This window comes from Gasterosteus aculeatus, chromosome 16, assembly GCF_964276395.1.
Source record: "Gasterosteus aculeatus chromosome 16, fGasAcu3.hap1.1, whole genome shotgun sequence".
Lineage (NCBI taxonomy): Eukaryota > Metazoa > Chordata > Actinopteri > Perciformes > Gasterosteidae > Gasterosteus > Gasterosteus aculeatus.
The window spans coordinates 18,783,147-18,800,570 of NC_135704.1; the positions used below are offsets into that span (position 1 = coordinate 18,783,147).

General features: G+C 47.8%; 1 protein-coding gene and 1 long non-coding RNA gene across 3 annotated transcripts; one reads left to right on the forward strand and one right to left on the reverse strand.

The window, feature by feature from the left end:
- The first annotated feature begins 59 nt into the window (after positions 1-59).
- On the forward strand, positions 60-3,132 carry LOC144388802 (uncharacterized). The gene is made up of 2 exons (XR_013453044.1): positions 60-208; positions 2,907-3,132. It is a non-coding gene; the product is annotated as an uncharacterized LOC144388802 (long non-coding RNA).
- Positions 3,133-3,293: 161 nt separating this feature from the next.
- Positions 3,294-15,352, reverse strand: wars2 (tryptophanyl tRNA synthetase 2, mitochondrial). 2 transcript variants are annotated; one of them, XM_078090862.1, is made up of 6 exons: positions 15,186-15,352; positions 7,615-7,875; positions 5,937-6,017; positions 5,706-5,788; positions 5,376-5,494; positions 3,294-4,016 (listed from the first exon to the last, which is right to left on the reverse strand). In XM_078090862.1, exons 1-6 carry the CDS (start codon positions 15,345-15,347, stop codon positions 3,568-3,570), a joined length of 1,155 nt encoding a protein of 384 aa, XP_077946988.1. In that variant the 5' UTR covers positions 15,348-15,352; the 3' UTR covers positions 3,294-3,567. The 2 variants fall into 2 exon arrangements, with proteins under 2 accessions (XP_077946988.1, XP_077946989.1); XM_078090863.1 differs by lacking the exon at positions 5,937-6,017 and having other exon boundaries at positions 15,186-15,334.
- Between the last annotated feature and the right edge of the window lie 2,072 nt (positions 15,353-17,424).

Sequence of the window (17,424 nt, forward strand, 5' to 3'; positions counted from 1 at the left end):
TTATACGCTTTCCTGCGAAACATTAAAATAAATGAAAAATAAAACGGTTTCAGCTGAAGTTGTTTGCAAGTTTTTTTTCTGATGATGGCGATGATGATGACGCCAGCTTCATCCTGCGGGGCCCGAGTCTGTCCCCGAGGGGCCCCCCCCCCCGAGGTCCTCCGAGTCGGTTCTCTGGAGAGGGATTGTGGGTAAAATCACTTTACAGGTGAGGAGGCCGAACAGGTGTCAGAGGCAGGACGAGCCAGTCGGGGGGGTCAGAACAGAACACGAGATTTGACCACAAACCGGAGTGTTTACACTGTTTAGAGTTCTTCTCCTTCTCTCTGTTTCATCTATTTAAAATAATGTGCACAACGTAAAGTAGTTCATGAATTTTACTCCAACACATTAAAACAATTATAAGGCAGAATGACTTTACAATATTCTATTCCCACTTTTAACTAAATGAGGACGATTATTCGATTCAACTACAACCAATTCAAATAATGGATTCTGAGTTCATTCCCGAGTTTAATATTTATGTTGGGAAATATTTCTACTGCGGTCTAATTCAAAGAAGAGTTCTTTATAATTAATTGGTTATTAAGTCAGGTCCATTGGATTTATATTCCTAAATCATACATTTGTTTCGGTGGTCTATTAAAGTTCACTTACACTAACAACGTTATCAATAATAACAGTTGATAATACATATTAAATATCGCATTAAAGATGAGAATAACAATAATGCACGCAGACTATTTTATTGCATCTTTTGGGCTCAATCGTCGCTTCTTACCGCGAGGAAGAGAATTAGTTTGCGCGTCTTCAGCCTGACAGATTTCCGCAGACCACGTCGTTCTGCGTGCGTGTGCGCGCAGCGGCGGAAAACAGCCCCCCGGTTCCGACAGTTTGTTACCGCGGCGTCTGAAGAACGACGCTTTGCAAAAGGTCACCGAGCTTCACCTCAAGGGATCCAGCAACCGCGTCAATCGCGCCATTCTGTATTTAATACTAAATTAGATTGTCAGCGGAAATTTATTTTATTCTCATTTGGTTGTAGGCCTGATTCACACAACTAGCCGGGGAAATATCGTAAGTCCTTTTGTTAATTATAAATTGTTAGATGATTCTGTGCTGCTTTGCGTCGTTAACCTCGTGCAGTAAAAAACTAAAATCAACTGTTTGCAGTTTGGATTTAATTATCGGCCAAACGGTCAGACGTCCACATCCGGGACATTCAGCCCACATTTAAATACCACTCGATTCGTGTTCCAACATTCGGATCACTAACTGACAATTTCTCCTTTCAGTTTTCAGATATCATATATGTCGGTGTCGTCATTGCTCAAAAAGCACGCGTCCAGCTTTTTTGTTCTGTGACGTCAGGCCACGCAGACGGACACGTGGACGGCGCGGGCGGACACGTGCCCGTTAATATTCAATTATCGAAGGAAAGCGTTTGACCCTGCGTGACCCCTCGGGGCATTGAGACCACGCTAAAGAACCCCGAGTGGCGGCAGCTTTCCGTGCATTACGTCACCGGCTTGATCCCAACCGGAGAGGTCAGAGGTCATCGGGGGCGATCAAGAAGAAAAAAAAGCAGAAAATAAATAGTGACGATGCGATCGACGAGAAGACATTTTGAGTTTTCTTGGAGCACGAAATTGGGTTACGCGCATTTCTGTGTTGTTATCAGACAAATTGAAGTTGTAATTCTACATATAAAAAGTTTATTTGTTAACGCTTTTCTAAAAGGTGCGCAGTAATGTGCTCCCGCCAAATTCTGCTGTTTGGCCATTTATGAAGTCCAATTCCGTAAGGAACCTTCAATGAACGTTTCCACAGAAACCACAACACTAACCAGATAGATAAATAAATTAAGTAGAATCAAAATACGTATGAATAATTGTAATAAAAACAAATAGTATCAATGTAAAACATTAGTTAAAAAATTTAAAAAATAAAATAAAAAACATTATCATAATAAATAAATAATATAGACGGGTAAAAAATGTTTTTAAATGCACTGTATTGTTTGACGTTAATTCATTCTAAATTAAGTTCATGTTGAAATAAAAAAAAAAACTTTTTATTTGACGATTTGATTAATAGTCATGTAAGTCATAAACGTTAAGAGCTTCAAGGTTTACAACATTTATATTTATTTCTCCTCCTTCTTCTTAAATAAAACTACCATAAAACTACATTTATTACCTCCGCGCGTAAAACGGTTCAGTGACGGTGTCGCGTGCACATTAAACATTACTCCACCCGCGTCACTGACGTGCGTTTGTTATAACGCGGCTCGCACTAGTGCGCGCGCGTGTGTGTGTGTGTGCGTGCACGCTTTTAATTAAAATACTAACATGAGCTTTAAAATAAGGAAGAATGATGAGGGGAAAAGATGAGGAGACACCGTTTGTGTGTATGTGTATTTCTATATATATAATATACAGTAAAAGTCAGAATATTATATACATACATGAACACCCACAACACACATAGTATATATATTATAGTACTAAATCAGAGAATGATTTAGTACTCAGACTTTTATTGGCCAATTTTAGAATTATAACTATGATTTTCTTTTTACAGCTTTTATTCTTTACCTGTAATAACACATCATTATGTATTATGTACGACTTGTGTTATCACCCTGAATCTGTAAAGAAAGTAGTACATTAAGTCATTAAATAAATGGAGTAATTAAGTGTAAAGTAATGCAAGTTGCACCTTCAAGTAAAGTGCATCAACATGGTACATAAGTACACAAGTACACAAGTAGAAACAGTCATACTCTACGCCCGGAAGCGTTAAAATGTGTGTTTGTGTGAATACGTTTTCTAAATGAGTTAAAAATATACAAAAATAATATTGTTGAGTTGTATTAATTGTAATCCTCCTCCTCCTCCTCTCAGGAGACCCAGGATGAAGGGCAGGACCCTCTGGAGGAACAGGAGAACCAGAACCGAGAGGCAGGGCCTGCTGCAGGAGAACAAGAACATGAAGGTTCCTCGTCGCTTTAAGGTTTCAGTCTTAAGATCTTCTATACAAAATATAAATTAACTAATAAATTATATTTTTAATTCAAACCACCCAACACTACATAAAATTAAATAAGCTCCACATTTTTATTCTGCAAAATAACAACTTTTATTTCTGGTACTTTAAATTATGTTTAATGCAAAAAACTCAACCTAAATACTATTTAAATACTTAATACTTAATCATAAAATTGTGTTGACATAAACTGGTCATTGTGGTTCACAACAACGGGGAAAAAATAATGTTTGAATAAGATCAAGTTCACTTTTATGTACAAAATCCATTTTATTTTCTCGTGTCGTTTTCAAGTCTTCCTTATTTTTGTGGCGTAATAGTTTGGCTTCAACCGTTAAGACAAAACATTTAAAGATATGGAAAGTATTACTTTTGTGGCGTTTGGAGGAACTAAAAGAGGCAGAACAGAAAGATGAATAATGAATGAATGAAGAAGCGTCGTCGTGGGTTCCATCCTGGAAACACCGCGCTGATGAACGAGGTCTGAGGTCGCAGCCTCAGACGCGGCGAGCGTCCCCCTCAGCAGAAGCCCACCCTCTGTCGGACCTCCCGGAGCACCGGGGCGGCGAGCTCTCGAGCCCTGCGTGCCCCCCGGGCCAGCACCGCCTCCAGGTGGGCCCGGTCCCCCCTCAGCCTGCGGATCTCCTCCCTGATGGGCGCCAGCCTCAGGACCACGGCCTCGGCCACCAGCGACTTGTAGGCCCCCGTGTCCATCCCCCGGGCCCGGGACACCGCCTCCTCCGGGCTGATCGCCGCCACGGCGGCGTGGATGGTCACCAGGTTGGACACGCCGGGCCGCGCCTCCGGGTCGAAGGAGACCTCGGAGGTGAAGTCGGTGACGGCGCGGCGGAGCTTGAGGGCGATGTCGTCGGGCGAGTCGGTGAGCGAGATGGTCGCCATCGCTTGGGGGTCGGATTTGGACATTTTGTTGGCGGGGTCGCGGAGGGACTTGACCTTTCGCGTAGAGCCTGAGGGAGGAGGTCAGAGGGTTAGGGTTAAACGGCTTCTTCAAACAATCATTGGCCTCATTAAAACAATTATTACACATTCGTTCCCCTAAAAAAAACTGACTTTGATAAAGTTTCCAATTTGTTAAATGATCACAAAATGAACTCGAGTTCACTTCGTCCCCCCAGTGTGTGTGTGTCTGTGTGCGTCTGTGTCTGTGCGTGTGTGAGTCTATGTGTGTGTCTGTGTGTGTCTGTGTGTGTGTGAGTGTGTCTGTGTGTGTGTGAGTGTGTCTGTGTGTGTGTGAGTGTGTCTGTGTGTGCGTGTGTGCGTGTGTGTGTCTGTGTGCGTGTGTGTCTGTGTGTGAGTGTGTGTCTGTGTGTGAGTGTGTCTGTGTGTGTGTGTGTGTCTGTGTGCGGGTGTGCGTGTGTGTGTGCGTGTGTGTGTCTGTGTGCGGGTGTGCGTGTGTGTCTGTGTGTGGGTGTGTGAGTGTGTCTGTGTGCGGGTGTGTGTGTGTGTGTCTGTGTCTGTGTGTGTGTGTGTGTGTGTGCGTGTGTGCGTGTGTGCGTGTGTGTGTCTGTGTGCGGGTGTGCGTGTGTGTCTGTGTGCGGGTGTGCGAGTGTGTCTGTGTGTGAGTGTGTCTGTGTGAGTGTGTCTGTGTGAGTGTGTGAGTGTGTCTGTGTGAGTGTGTCTGTGTGAGTGTGTGAGTGTGTCTGTGTGAGTGTGTCTGTGTGAGTGTGTCTGTGTGCGTGTGTCTGTGTGCGTGTGTCTGTGTGCGTGTGTCTGTGCGGGTGTGTGAGTGTGTCTGTGTGAGTGTGTCTGTGTGCGGGTGTGTGAGTCTGTGTCTGTGTGTGAGTGTGTCTGTGTGTGAGTGTGTCTGTGTGTGAGTGTGTCTGTGTGTGAGTGTGTCTGTGTGAGTGTGTCTGTGTGAGTGTGTCTGTGTGAGTGTGTCTGTGTGTCTGTGTGAGTGTGTCTGTGTGAGTGTGTCTGTGTGAGTGTGTCTGTGTGCGTGTGTCTGTGCGGGTGTGTGAGTGTGTCTGTGTGAGTGTGTCTGTGTGCGGGTGTGTGAGTCTGTGTCTGTGTGTGAGTGTGTCTGTGTGTGAGTGTGTCTGTGTGTGAGTGTGTCTGTGTGAGTGTGTCTGTGTGAGTGTGTCTGTGCGGGTGTGTGAGTGTGTCTGTGTGAGTGTGTCTGTGTGCGGGTGTGTGAGTCTGTGTCTGTGTGTGTGTGTGTCTGTGTCTGTGTGTGTCTGTGTGTGTCTGTGTGTGTGTGTGTGTGTCTGTGTGTGTCTGTGTGTGTCTGTGTGTGTCTGTGTGTGTCTGTGAGTCTGTGTCTGTGCGTGCGTGAGTCTGTGTGTGTGAGTGTGTGTGAGTGTCCTCACTGAGCAGGGCGGTGGGTTCGGGGAACAGGTCCCCGTAGCGGTTGTTGAAGATACGAGCCAGATCCTGAGCCAGCTCCAGATGCTGCACCTGGTCCTCTCCAACGGGGACGTGAGTGGACCTGAGAGACAAACAGAAGACACGCTGAGCCTCCAACACACAACAGACACACACAACAGAGACACACAACAGAGACACACACGAGTAAATGGTGACACATAAAAAAAAGAACCAATAGAAAAAGCTGCAGACAATCAAATCATGACACACACACACACACACACACACACACACACACACACACAGACACACACACACACACACACACACACCTGTAGAGGAGGATGTCGGCGGCCTGGAGGACGGGATACGTGTAGAGGCCCACGCTGCCTTCGTTCTTCAGCTTGCTCTTCATCTGAGGGAAACGCAGCAGCAGAAGAAACGTTCACCTTCATGTTTGGTGAAAAGACCAAATCAACACTCACACGTGTTTGAATCCTCAAGCATCAATTCTACTATTATAAGTATCATCAGAATAATCAGGTGCAATAAGGAGAAAGGACCTTCCACTGCGGCAGGTGACGGAGGCGGGGCATGCTGGTCAGACAGCCGAGGATCCAGGAGAGCTCGGCGTGCTCCGACACCTGGGGGGGGGGGGTCATGTGGTCACGGTTAATCATGAGAATAACACGTTTGTTTCCAAAAGCTCACAGCTGGTGGTCTCCACCACGTCGTGGTCTGTTCACATTCTACAGAGACGGTCTGATGAAGAAGGAGATGAGGAGGAAGGAAGGAGAGGGAAGAACAACGAGAGCAGGAAGAGGAAGCGACCAGGAGATGAGATGAGGACGAAGAGACTAAATGAAGACGCAGGAGGAGAAGGACGGAGAAGTCAAAAGGAGGAGGTGAAGAGGAAGGAGGAGAAAAAGAAGAAGATGCAGAAGAAGAACAGAATAAGGAGGAGATGAAGAGGAAAAGGGACGATGAAGAGAATAAGGAGAACAGGGGAGAAGAAGTCAGAGGAAGAACTGTTGTACTTTATTTAGTTCATGAAATGCAACCACGGAGACAACACCTCAAACACCTCAAACCCCAACACGGAGGCCTAAGCGAGGAGCGCCTCCGGGTGGCAGAGAGGAGAACTGCTCCTCCGTCAGACACCTGTGATCACCTACCAGCCTGAGATTTAGGAACCCCTCACGGAGGACCTCCGGATAGTAACGCGGCGCTTCCCAAGAGACTTTCTGTGCCACGATCTTCAGGCGCCGGCTCCTCAGTTTGGGGCATCAATCAATAAGCCCATTGGCGATTACCAATAAACATCAAAAACTAAAAGACATCTACTTTTACTTACTAGATTATTTATTCATGAATCAAACCAATTACCCCGGTGAGAATGAAGCAGATGTTCCGAAGCGGCGATACAGGAACTGAGGAATAAATGTTCTCGCGGTCTGTAGTTATTTCAATCCAACAACAAGCTTCTCCTGAGCCTGACCGCGTCCCTCGCCACCGTCTCCCGAACCCAAAGAAGTTTTCTAGAAACCCCAAAAATGAAACCTCCATGTTACGCGAACCTCGCTGAGACTTTTCCTTTGAAGGAGGGAGTTTATTTTGAAAGGACAGCATGCAGGAGGAGCATCTTTTTCCTGCCTACGAGGACACGTTGGTCTTTCATACTGCACGTATCTGCTCCTTTTCTCCTCAACGGCTGTTTTCTTTGGGGCGGCCACCCGCTGCCAAGTCATGTGGCATGAAGCTAAACGCGGGACTGTGTGTGTGTGTGTGTGTGTGTGTGTGTGTGTGTTCTAAAGACCTTTTTAAAGGCATGTACACAAATTGTGCAACATGGGATATAAATGTGATGCAATATGTCGACGGGTTAGAAACTTCACTTCATGATTATGTCCAAATGATGACCACTAATGTCCAAAAGACTCGTAGAGCAAGTGGGAGTTGGAGAATATAAATAAAGGTGTTCCTGAGGTATCACGAGAATGAATGGAACGAACGCACAGAGCACTCGGCGACCTCCGGCACCGCCGAGTTAAAGCTGCATTCTCGGTCGTGACCAGCAGGAGGCGACTCCTCTGGTCCCATAGAAGTCTACGAGAAAACGACTCAACTGCTGTCAACACGCGAGAATCAAGACACGGGTTCAGAAAGTCCTGTTCAGGACACGCTGAGAAAAAACTAACTGTAATGAAACCGAGCAATGAAGAAAAAATCACATCCTCCCACCTGAGACTGCTGGAACAGAATCGCCCGCTCGGGGTCGATGCCGCAGGCCAACAAGCTGGCCGCCATGTCCAGGACGTTGCTCTTGAGTTGCGCCGGGTCCTGAGGCTGCGTGATGGAGTGCAGGTCCACGATGCTGTAGAGCACCGAGGGGTACCGGTCCTGCAGGCCCACCCAGTTCTCCAGGGCGCCCAGGTAGTTGCCCAGGTGGGGCACACCGGTGGGCTGGATCCCCGAGAACACGCGTCCGCCTCCCGGAGGCTCCTGCGGAGGAGGGAACACTCCTTAACGCCATTCATTGACATTTGGCAAGTTCAAGATGCCAAAGGCCTGGATGTCACATGCAATCGGTGCTGGAGTTCCTCAAATATAAGGCCGTGCATAAAGCTCTGCACAGAGGAGAACGTGTTGGAGAGAGAAGGGGGGGGGGTGAAGGTGAAAAGGTGAGAAGGCGTGCAGAGACTGAAGTGTCAGTGTGAAACTATCGGCAGGTTTGTGAGGCCAGCAGGCGTCACGCTTCCATTACCCACATGCTAACTCCGTGGCTAGCACCTCTGTTCTCCCCCAAACACAGCCAGCACCAAGAATGCAGCACCTCGCCGGCCAACCGGAATAACCACGGCTTCAGGGCCCCCGTTACCACAACGGCGTGGGAGGGGCGGTGAGGGGGGGGCAGAACCGGGGGGGGATATCGGACAATCACCAACGTTTTAACCTTATTCAGCTGGAGCGGCGAGCCCCCCCATGTGGAAGACCGCTGTGCAAACATTGGGTTTCTCTTTCTGCAGAACCGGGTCGGGCCAGACGGCCGCAACGACCCCCCCCTGGAAGAGAAGTCTCAACCTACCGGACAACGCGCAACGGGCAACACCTCCTAACCGCCCCCTGGTAGGTTTGGGCTCGCTGTTTTTGTTGGACGGCGAGTAAGTGTTCAACCCGACCACTGGCCCCTGCCCCCCCCCTCCCTTCCCTCCCTCCCTCAGCATGGACGGATCGAATAATGACTGCATGTGAGGCCAACGTGGGTCCGAGAAGGCTCCATCTACTGGCCTGGGGGAGCTGGTCGCTGCCCGGTGAGAGAGAGAGAGAGAGAGAAGGGGGGCGGGGGGGGGTTGGTGGGGGGGGCGGAAGGAACTGGGTGCTTATGTCATTACCGACGGGGTAATTGCACCGGGGGGCCATTGATGCGGAGAGGTGTCAGGATTGATTTGAGTCTGGCTCATGCGTGTTCTCACCTCAAGCCGACACACCAGATGCATGCCCCCCCCCCCCCCCCCCCCCAGGGGAAGCCATTAGCCATCCAGACATGCTAATGGTGTCATTTGAGCCAATCAAGTGTCAAGTGCGAGTCAACGCGCGCAGCTAACTAGCCGCCGGGCAACCACGCTGCTTTGGGCGGACACCTCCACATTAGAGGGGGGGGGGGGGGGGGGGGGTCGAAGAGACAGAAGAGACAGCGAAGCAATTAAATGTTGATTAAATCATAAATGTAAAATCGACTGGATCGATTGGTTGGCCGAGGTCATCAGGGTTCGTCCTACGGGGAACATGAATGTCTGATTTAAAAAGGGAATCCGTGGAATAAACGTTGTGATATTTCAGTCTGGAGCGACCGGGCGTTTCCATCCCCGGAGCTCCGCGGTTCGCCTCCAGAGAAAAGATCCGATTTCTTGTTCCTGCAGCAGCGAGCAGAACTCAGTGAAAAAAGCCTTTTTAATTGAAAAAAAAAAAAGAGTTGAAAGAGTTGAAACTTGGCGGGTGTTTCCCATATCCATCGTCACCACGGCGACGAAAGCTTCATCCACATCGGCCATAAGCTGAAGGCATTACGCCACATGTGTGCCTGACACCAACGGGCTCCAAGGACACACACACGCGCCCACTGACTGAGAACCAGGGGCATTTCAGAAGTAACTGGGGGCATTTCTTTACGTTTAGAGTCCATAAAATATATAAATAATAAACACATTATATTAACAAACAGCCAAAGTCACTACTGAGTTTGTTAATTAAAAATGTCTTCATTTGAAACATTTAAACTTTGTTAAATATACTTAATTGGGCTTCATGTATGTGTCATCAAACGGCAGCAATAGGACCATTAGGCAGTAGTAAGATTTTTACCAAAATGAACAGAAAACATAAATCAGATTCATTTTTATGCGAAGAACACATTTACACCTCGAGTCAACTGCAGTCTCCACTAGACCACAAGGGGGCGGGACCTAATCTCATTTACTGCACTCTGTTAGCTAGCCTTCGGAGCTAACGATAGCTAACTCAATCATTTCAAACTAACGAATACTTTGCTATCACGCGCCGTAACGAAAGGACACGTATTTATTAATGTTTTTCGCTCCACTTCCTTAGTTCGCGTAGATGATCCATCGGTCAAGGAGAGAACCAAAACATTCCACGGCAACTGGAGGTTTCTGACAAGTTAACTAAATTGTAATTATTGTTGGAGGAAATTATGGGGGCATTTTCTGGCCCTCTCCTCGTGATATTGGGGGGAAAATTATATTTCTTGGGGGCAAGTTTGCCTTGTGTATTTCCGACGCACGCGCACACACACACACACACACACACACACACTTCGCCCACATCAACACCAGGTCAGCCGCGAAGGTGTCCGTCTGCGTGAGGATGGCGGCTCGCGTTGCGGATCGGCAGTGGTGGAAAGAAGGAAAAAAGGATAAATAAACGGCGAGCGGCTTTAATAAACGGAAAACCTTCGCTTCATTCCAGGAGCAAACAGACGACGGTCGTCTCCGTGGAAACAACACGTCTCGTTTTCTCTCTTCCTGGAAGCGCTTGATTGTGGGAACTGAGCGACAGGCGTTGGATTCACCGCGTCCTCACAGAGGAAAGTAAAACCGATCACACGTTGAATCTTTACTTTGCCTCCTCAGTAGATGAGGGCTTGCAGACGTTTCTCCATTTACGCATCGCAAACAAAAAAGTGCTCATCTTGCAGACAACTGACCGCCAGTTGTCAGGAGGCCGGGCGCCTTTGTTGGAGGGAAACGTCACTGCAGAGGTTGTTGTTGTTGTTTTTTTACACAATAAGAAGAACTGCGTCACGCTCGGCCATGACGGCCCATCTTTCTCCACTACCGTCCGTCACCGCCATCTTCAGCGCCAATTTCAACACATCTCAAAGACGGAAAAAAAGGAGGGGAGGGGGGCATCGCCGCGACCCCCCCACGCCCCCGCCCCCCCGCTGTGAACTACACCATCAGCTCTTTGTGGGCCTGCTTGGGGCTTCGGACCTGAGATGCGTCACACAGACGGTGTTGTGGGTTTATTTTGGTTCCCCAGCGGGACGTCCTGACACCAGGTTCAGTGTCCCCCCCCCCACCCTCCCTCCCTCCCTCCCTCCCTCCTCATACCCGATCAACACCGGCATCCTGCTGAAACACACCTGGACGCACCTCTGCACCTCCTCTTCATCTCAGGCTTCCCCCACTTTGGGACCTGTTAGCGCCGGCGACCAACCAACAGTGAGCTATCGAAAGGGAAATGGGGTTTAGTGTACCCCCCCCCCCCCCTTATCCTTAAAAGACTATGTTTAGCCAAAGGGGGGTGGGGGGGGGGGCACACAGCACAGCTTGAAACAAAGTGCGTACAACCACAAAGAAAAAGCATTGATGAATAGAAAACGAGAGAGAGGAGGGAAGCAGAAGGTGACGGAGGAGGCGAAGCGGTAAAAAGAAGAAATAGGAATAAAAGGTGCGACTTCAGGCCAGTCAGGACTTTCTTCCCCTCCTGCCTGGACGGCGAGCGCAGGCGAAAAAAAAGCTCCCCCCCCCCCCCGAAAGGAGCGTTTGATTAAATCTGCGGCTGACGTGTGGGACGGGTGAGATTGATGAGGTTCCTCAGAGTTTCACGCTGGGCGGAGAGCGGGGGTCCGGGAACAGAACGCTGCAGTGTGGCGGGCCAGGGCTCGGGGCCCGCTCGCGCCGTGGGGTCCCTCCGGCTGATTAATGGGGCTGGGGGCCCTTCCGAAAACAGCACACCCCCCCCCCCCACCCCAACCCAACCCAACCCCGCAGACGGGGGCCCGCGACGCTGCTCCAAAAATAACCCGGCAGAGGGAGGCAGGGGGGGGGGGCTTCTCAAGACAGGAAGCTTTAATGACCGCTCCAGTTTATGGGAAGTGACAAACTCTGACAGCAGATACCTGGTGTCCAGTTACCCCCCCCCCGCCCCCCATGTGTGTCCCGTTACCCCCCCATGTAATCGCACGCTAGAACCAGAGAAGCACTCAGCGTTACACGATAATAAAACGTCCACTGAAGCTCAGAAAGCTTTGAAGACTTATTCCTGAAAGGTGTGAAATAAAAAACACACAAACCCCGACAGGTCCGGCTGGAGGATCTTCTCCCGCTGGTAATCTGTGTGAATAAAGGCTCTGCAGTCCAAGTAAGCTGCATTTAACGGGCTACACTGACCAGACAGCAGAACGCTGTTCATTGTGGAGCATCAAAGAAGCAGAAACCTCTTCGTCGTGCACAAACCTGCCAATAAACCGTCTCCAATTCTGAAGGGACCATGTTTGGAACGTGCACTCTGTCAATCACACTAGCCACGCCCACAAGCGCACCCCGCCTAATGGTCGGACCTTAAATTTACTAAATGAACATCATGCAACAGGTGACAAACAGCTGCGTTTCCAACAAGGCGCTTTGAGGCGGGATCACTGACTGCGAAGCAGATGTGTGCAGCTGGAAGGACCAAAAGTTAACATACTGTTAAGATAAACACAATCCTGCCGCAGCCACTCGTTTCCCTCCAAGTAGTTTCAGGAAACCACTTCCTCCTTCTGTGTCCACGTGTGTAATTTCATTTTGCTGGCGGGAAACGGAGAGCGCCGATAATACCCCAAAGAAAACACATAAATGTCGCAACACGGCAAAAGATAGAAAGCGGCACTTCATAAATTCACTGCACGTGTAATTACGCCCGACCGGCAGCTCCCCCCCCCCCCCCGAGAGCTCGCTCTAATTAAAAAGGAACCGACTGGAACCCGGCGGGTTCTGAAGTGAGAACGTTGCGCTGCGTATTATTATCATACGTTGACAAGTCGGAGACGAAAACGGACAGAGTTACATCGGTCTTCCCCCCGGCTCCCTGCCCCCCCACGCAGCTCTAATGGTTCCAGCAGACACCCGACTGAGTGAATTTAGGCCGAGGACCAATTAGAAGTCACTTCCTGACTGATATCAGTCAATAACTGAGGGGGGGCTGAATGCGTCTGAACGCCATTTAATTTCATGTTTTTGTTGGACAATAATCCCACATGGGGACATTTCTTCACTTTTATTTATTTAGCTAAACCAGCTGCTAACTGCTAACGCTAACTAGCTCCCCTCTTGATTTGTCGTTCAGTGTAGCGACACCGGGGCAAATAGAGGTTTACCACAGGTGTGCGTTCCACTCCACAGGTGTGCGTTCCACTCCACAGGTGTGCGTTCCACTCAGATACTTTCGGTGTCGAGTCCACATGATGAAGGAACCAACTCCAGTAGACAAATAAAAACACACACCTTGCTTTAGTTCATTTAAGATGACACAGCATTAAAGGCCCCTGCTGGCCCTGATTATAGTTCACTGAATGAAGGAAACATCATTTAAGACATGCGGCTGTGGCTCATTTCGACCACAATGAAAACAAGGGTTGTGTTCAGGATTTTCTGCTCTTAAAAACAACAATTGTCCCGTTCCTCCACTCCTTTGATGTTTGCCGTTATGAAGCGACATGAAGCGCCTCTGACCTCGAATAGCAAAAAGCAAAACACACGTTAACTTAAATCATCAGAGACAAATGTCTCACTCGGTCTTCATGTCGGGACCTTGACGTTTTGACACTCATTTTCCGAAGCAGACGCGGCGTCCTGCTTGACGCACATCACACCTCGGGGCTTTGTGAGCGCGCACGTGTTCCGCACTTGCGTTTGGAGAATTTTTTTTTTTTTTTCCTCTCAAAACAAATGAAAAACCAACACTTCATTTCTGATGTTATTGCTGGTAATGAAGCGGTGCTGTGATGCCCCCCCGCCCCCCCCCCCCCGGCACACCTCGGCCTCTGCAGAGAACTCGCCTTACCAAAACACAGGCCGTGCACGTGCGCACCTCGTTCATCAGACGGTGGAGGTCGTTGTTTTTCTAACTGCTCAATAATTAGCGCCGCGCGTGCCGGGGGGACTCGTTATGAAGGTGCGCCGCAGGAGAGCTACCGAGGACATGACGTCACATTACGGGGCAGCAGGCAAACCAGACAGACGGCGAGGGGAAGTAAATAAAAAAGCTGCCGGCGAATAAGCGGTAAATTAAATTGATAATAAATGTTCCATTAAACGATACAAGAAAATCCCCAATAAATGAAACGTTTTTTTTTTTTACACGCTAAATATGCAGTCTGTCATGTTTAATTCACGTGATGACATGTTGCGTTTGAGTTCACGCAAAAAGCCAATTTTGCTTCAACTTGAGGGGCTCAACTTCAGCCTCCCTCTATTTCCCAGAATGCATTTCCTGCTTCGTGATTGGGGCATTTGCACTTTGCCTTCATCTGAACGCTAAGGAGAGAAAAACAGTGAGTATAAAAACCACACAAACCCCGACAGGTCCGGCTGGAGGATCTTCTCTCGCTGTTAATATTTGTGAATAAAGGCTTTGCAGTCTAAGTAAGCTGCATTTAACGGGCTACACTGACCAGACAGCAGAACGCTGTTCATTGTGGAGCATCAAAGAAGCAGAAACCTCTTCGTCGTGCACAAACCTGCCAATAATTTGCACTTTGCCTTCGCTTGTTGATGTTTTCAGTCTCAGGAAACACTTTCTGACCTAAATACCAACAAAAAAAAACTGGACCAGCGTTCTCCACTTTTAAAGAGTAATAGACGGAGGCCTAAAATGAGTATTATTTCACTAAAAAGAACAACACGTTTCCTCTCGTGGGCTTCATGATGAAACATTTTTTGAAAAAGTAAAAAGAAAGCTAAAGAGTTTAATGTTCCCTGCTGCTTTTTATTGAAACTATCAGTTTTTAAATTGTTTGCATCACATACAAATAAACGTAATCTAAGAGCCGATTACCGGTGAGCACAAGTGGAACCAGATGTATTCAGACAGACAAAAGTAGGAGGTAAAGAGAAAAACAGTTCACTATATACCTCGAATATAAAGTGTAGGGAAGAGTCAATTAAAGTCCGAAATAGAGTCCAGTAAGAAGTAACTTCTTTACGTTTGGAGTCCATAAAATATATGAATAATAAACACATTATATTAACAACGGACTGTTTACAAACAGCCACTACTGAACTCGCTACTGAGTTTGTTAATTAAAAATGATTTATTCATTAACATTACATGACATCCACTTGGCTTCAATGGGACAAACAACAATGAGTTTAAATGAAACGCAAACACAGCTGGTTTCAGAGGACACGGTGAGTGAAACAAACACACCGTGTGGGTAGTAACGTTTCCGTCTTTGGGCTCAACGTTCGGTCACAAACGTCTCGCAAAGCACGGCGCGTTTACGGTTAAACACCTATTTGCCCCCCTACCGTGTTTGCGGAACACCCCCCCCGGGACAGCGGTCTTTTAGCGGGGCAGAAGCTGCGGATGAACCGGCGGAGATGCTTTGCGCTGGTCCACACGGACGGCGCCATCTTGGATTGTGACGTCACACTACGGAGGCGTTGGAAGGACAAACGCGGGAGCCGCATCGCGCCGGTTGCTGATTCTTTACGGGCAATAACTCCGGAGTCGGTAAATCTTACTTTACTTAGTTATTGCGATTCAAGAGTTTCCCTCAGTCTGTCGTTGTTTACATAAAAAACGCCAGAAAAATGTAAAGGATTATTAAAATATCCCGCTGTTATGTTGCTATTGGAATAATATGGAAGTTGATTTCATTCACCACCGTGGATAAATGCAATACATAAATTATACACGAATGAAACATAATAATACATAAAGAGGTAATGATGTGAAAAGATAAAGGTAACTGGTGGAATTTAACTGCGTACATTCACTCATTTGCTCAATTACTAACATATTTGACTGTACTTTATTATTCTACTGTACTTTTTTGCTTTGCAAACGTTATAACTATATATAGTATACATACCAGTGACTATTACAAATATAATCTCCACCAGTGGCCACTGTACATTTATTCTACATAAATACACAAATTATCTTAAACTGGCGCATCATTGATAAAACATCTTGCGCGTATTTCAATAGTTTTTTTGTGCTTTATTTGCATTGTGGTGATAATGCTTACACACGCTGTTTTAAAAAAAACATAACATTATGCTGTTTTTGGTTAAGTATGTCTTTGATTTGAGTTTGTGTTGTGGTGCTTTATAGAGAAACAAGAAAACAGAAAACTACTTAAATGTGTAAACTAAACTGTTTTTGTTTTTTGTATCAATTTCAGCCTGAATGATTGACACGTGTGGAAATGTTCACAGCTCACAATGTAAAAAATTCCATTGAGAGATTCAATCAGGAAGCTGATGCACGCAGACGTGAAGTGAAGACGTTGATCTGATGTCCCGAGTCCTCCTGGCGGGTGGGAGGGGGACAGACGTGTTGTGCAATATTCACAATATTCATTTTAAATATATCTCCAGAAAACATTGGATTCAGCTTGTCTCAGACAGCGTTTGTAGCTAAACCTACAAAAATGAATTAACATCCCACCAAATCAAATGTGTTAATCATGTCTGTCATCCGCGTAACGATGAACCGGCAAGTACAACGTATAAGTTCAAGGAAAGCCAGAACCCAAACAGCCATCTCCCTCCCCCTGCATGTACAGTAAGATACAGAAATGTGTCAGACATGTGTGGTGTGTGTGTGTCTGCGCGTTAATTGGCCGGGCCGGGGGGGGGGGGGGGGGGGGGTGGCGTCTAGGCCCACTCAACTTTCCCAGGGGGCCGTGCGGCTGCAGAGCTTCTCGTTACGTCGTTGCACGGCGGTGATATACATAAAGCATGAGCCATTATGCAGCGCGCTGGGTAGGGTTACAGTATGTTTGCAGGGCACGCCGGCCACTTCTTCAGACCCCTCATTTCTCACACATCTGCTCCTGACCCCCCCCCCCACCCCCCCCAACTCCTTCCTCCTCCACCTTTTGCATCTGGTTGCGTTTGCAGCACAAAATACAGACTATCATTCCATATTCATTATTATTCCCCGAGGCGCAGAGGCCGAGCTCTTTGGTGTTTCACGCGGCGGAGACCCGAGCCAGGACGTTCTCTCACGCCTCGCTGTGATGGGGGATCTGGTCCAAGGATCCGGGTCCGACTGCCGGGAGACGGGTTTGTGTGCGTGCTGGTGTGTGTGTGTGTGTGTGTGTGAGCCCTCGGCTCCTGTTTCCTGGCCACCCAGAAGAGGTTTGGTGCTCCCTCTCCTCCTTTCTCCCTCCGGTGTGATTTATTTACTTTGTGTGTGTGAATATGAAGGTGGAACATGTGAGCGACATGCAGAGCAGCGGGACCACCGGACGCCGATGAAGATGATTTATACATTTTGCTTTCAGACTTGTAGAATTCACGATGCCACATGTCCAACACAACTATTTGGTGCATTTTTTTACAACAACAATGTAATCATAACTCGATTAAAACACAGCAGCTGAATCCACAGAAATTCACTCAAAGTATCGAGGGAGAACGAATACAGTTCACATCATTTTGAAATTTGACGTAAATGTCGGACTCCAGTTCACCGCCAGTCCACCGTGGACAGACCAGATCCTCCAGCAGAGACCAGTCCACCGTGGACAGACCA

Bases quoted from the DNA above. Each gene is read 5' to 3' on its own strand.
- wars2 (XM_078090862.1), bottom strand. From the start codon at position 15,347: ATGCGGCTCCCGCGTTTGTCCTTCCAACGCCTCCGTAGTGTGACGTCA. The intron at 7,876-15,185 runs GTAGGGGGGCAA...CCTCCTCCGCAG, and splicing joins GGGGGTGTTCCGCAAACACG to GAGCCTCCGGGAGGCGGACG. The intron at 5,495-5,705 runs GTGTGTGTGTGT...TTTGTCTCTCAG, and splicing joins GCCGACATCCTCCTCTACAG to GTCCACTCACGTCCCCGTTG.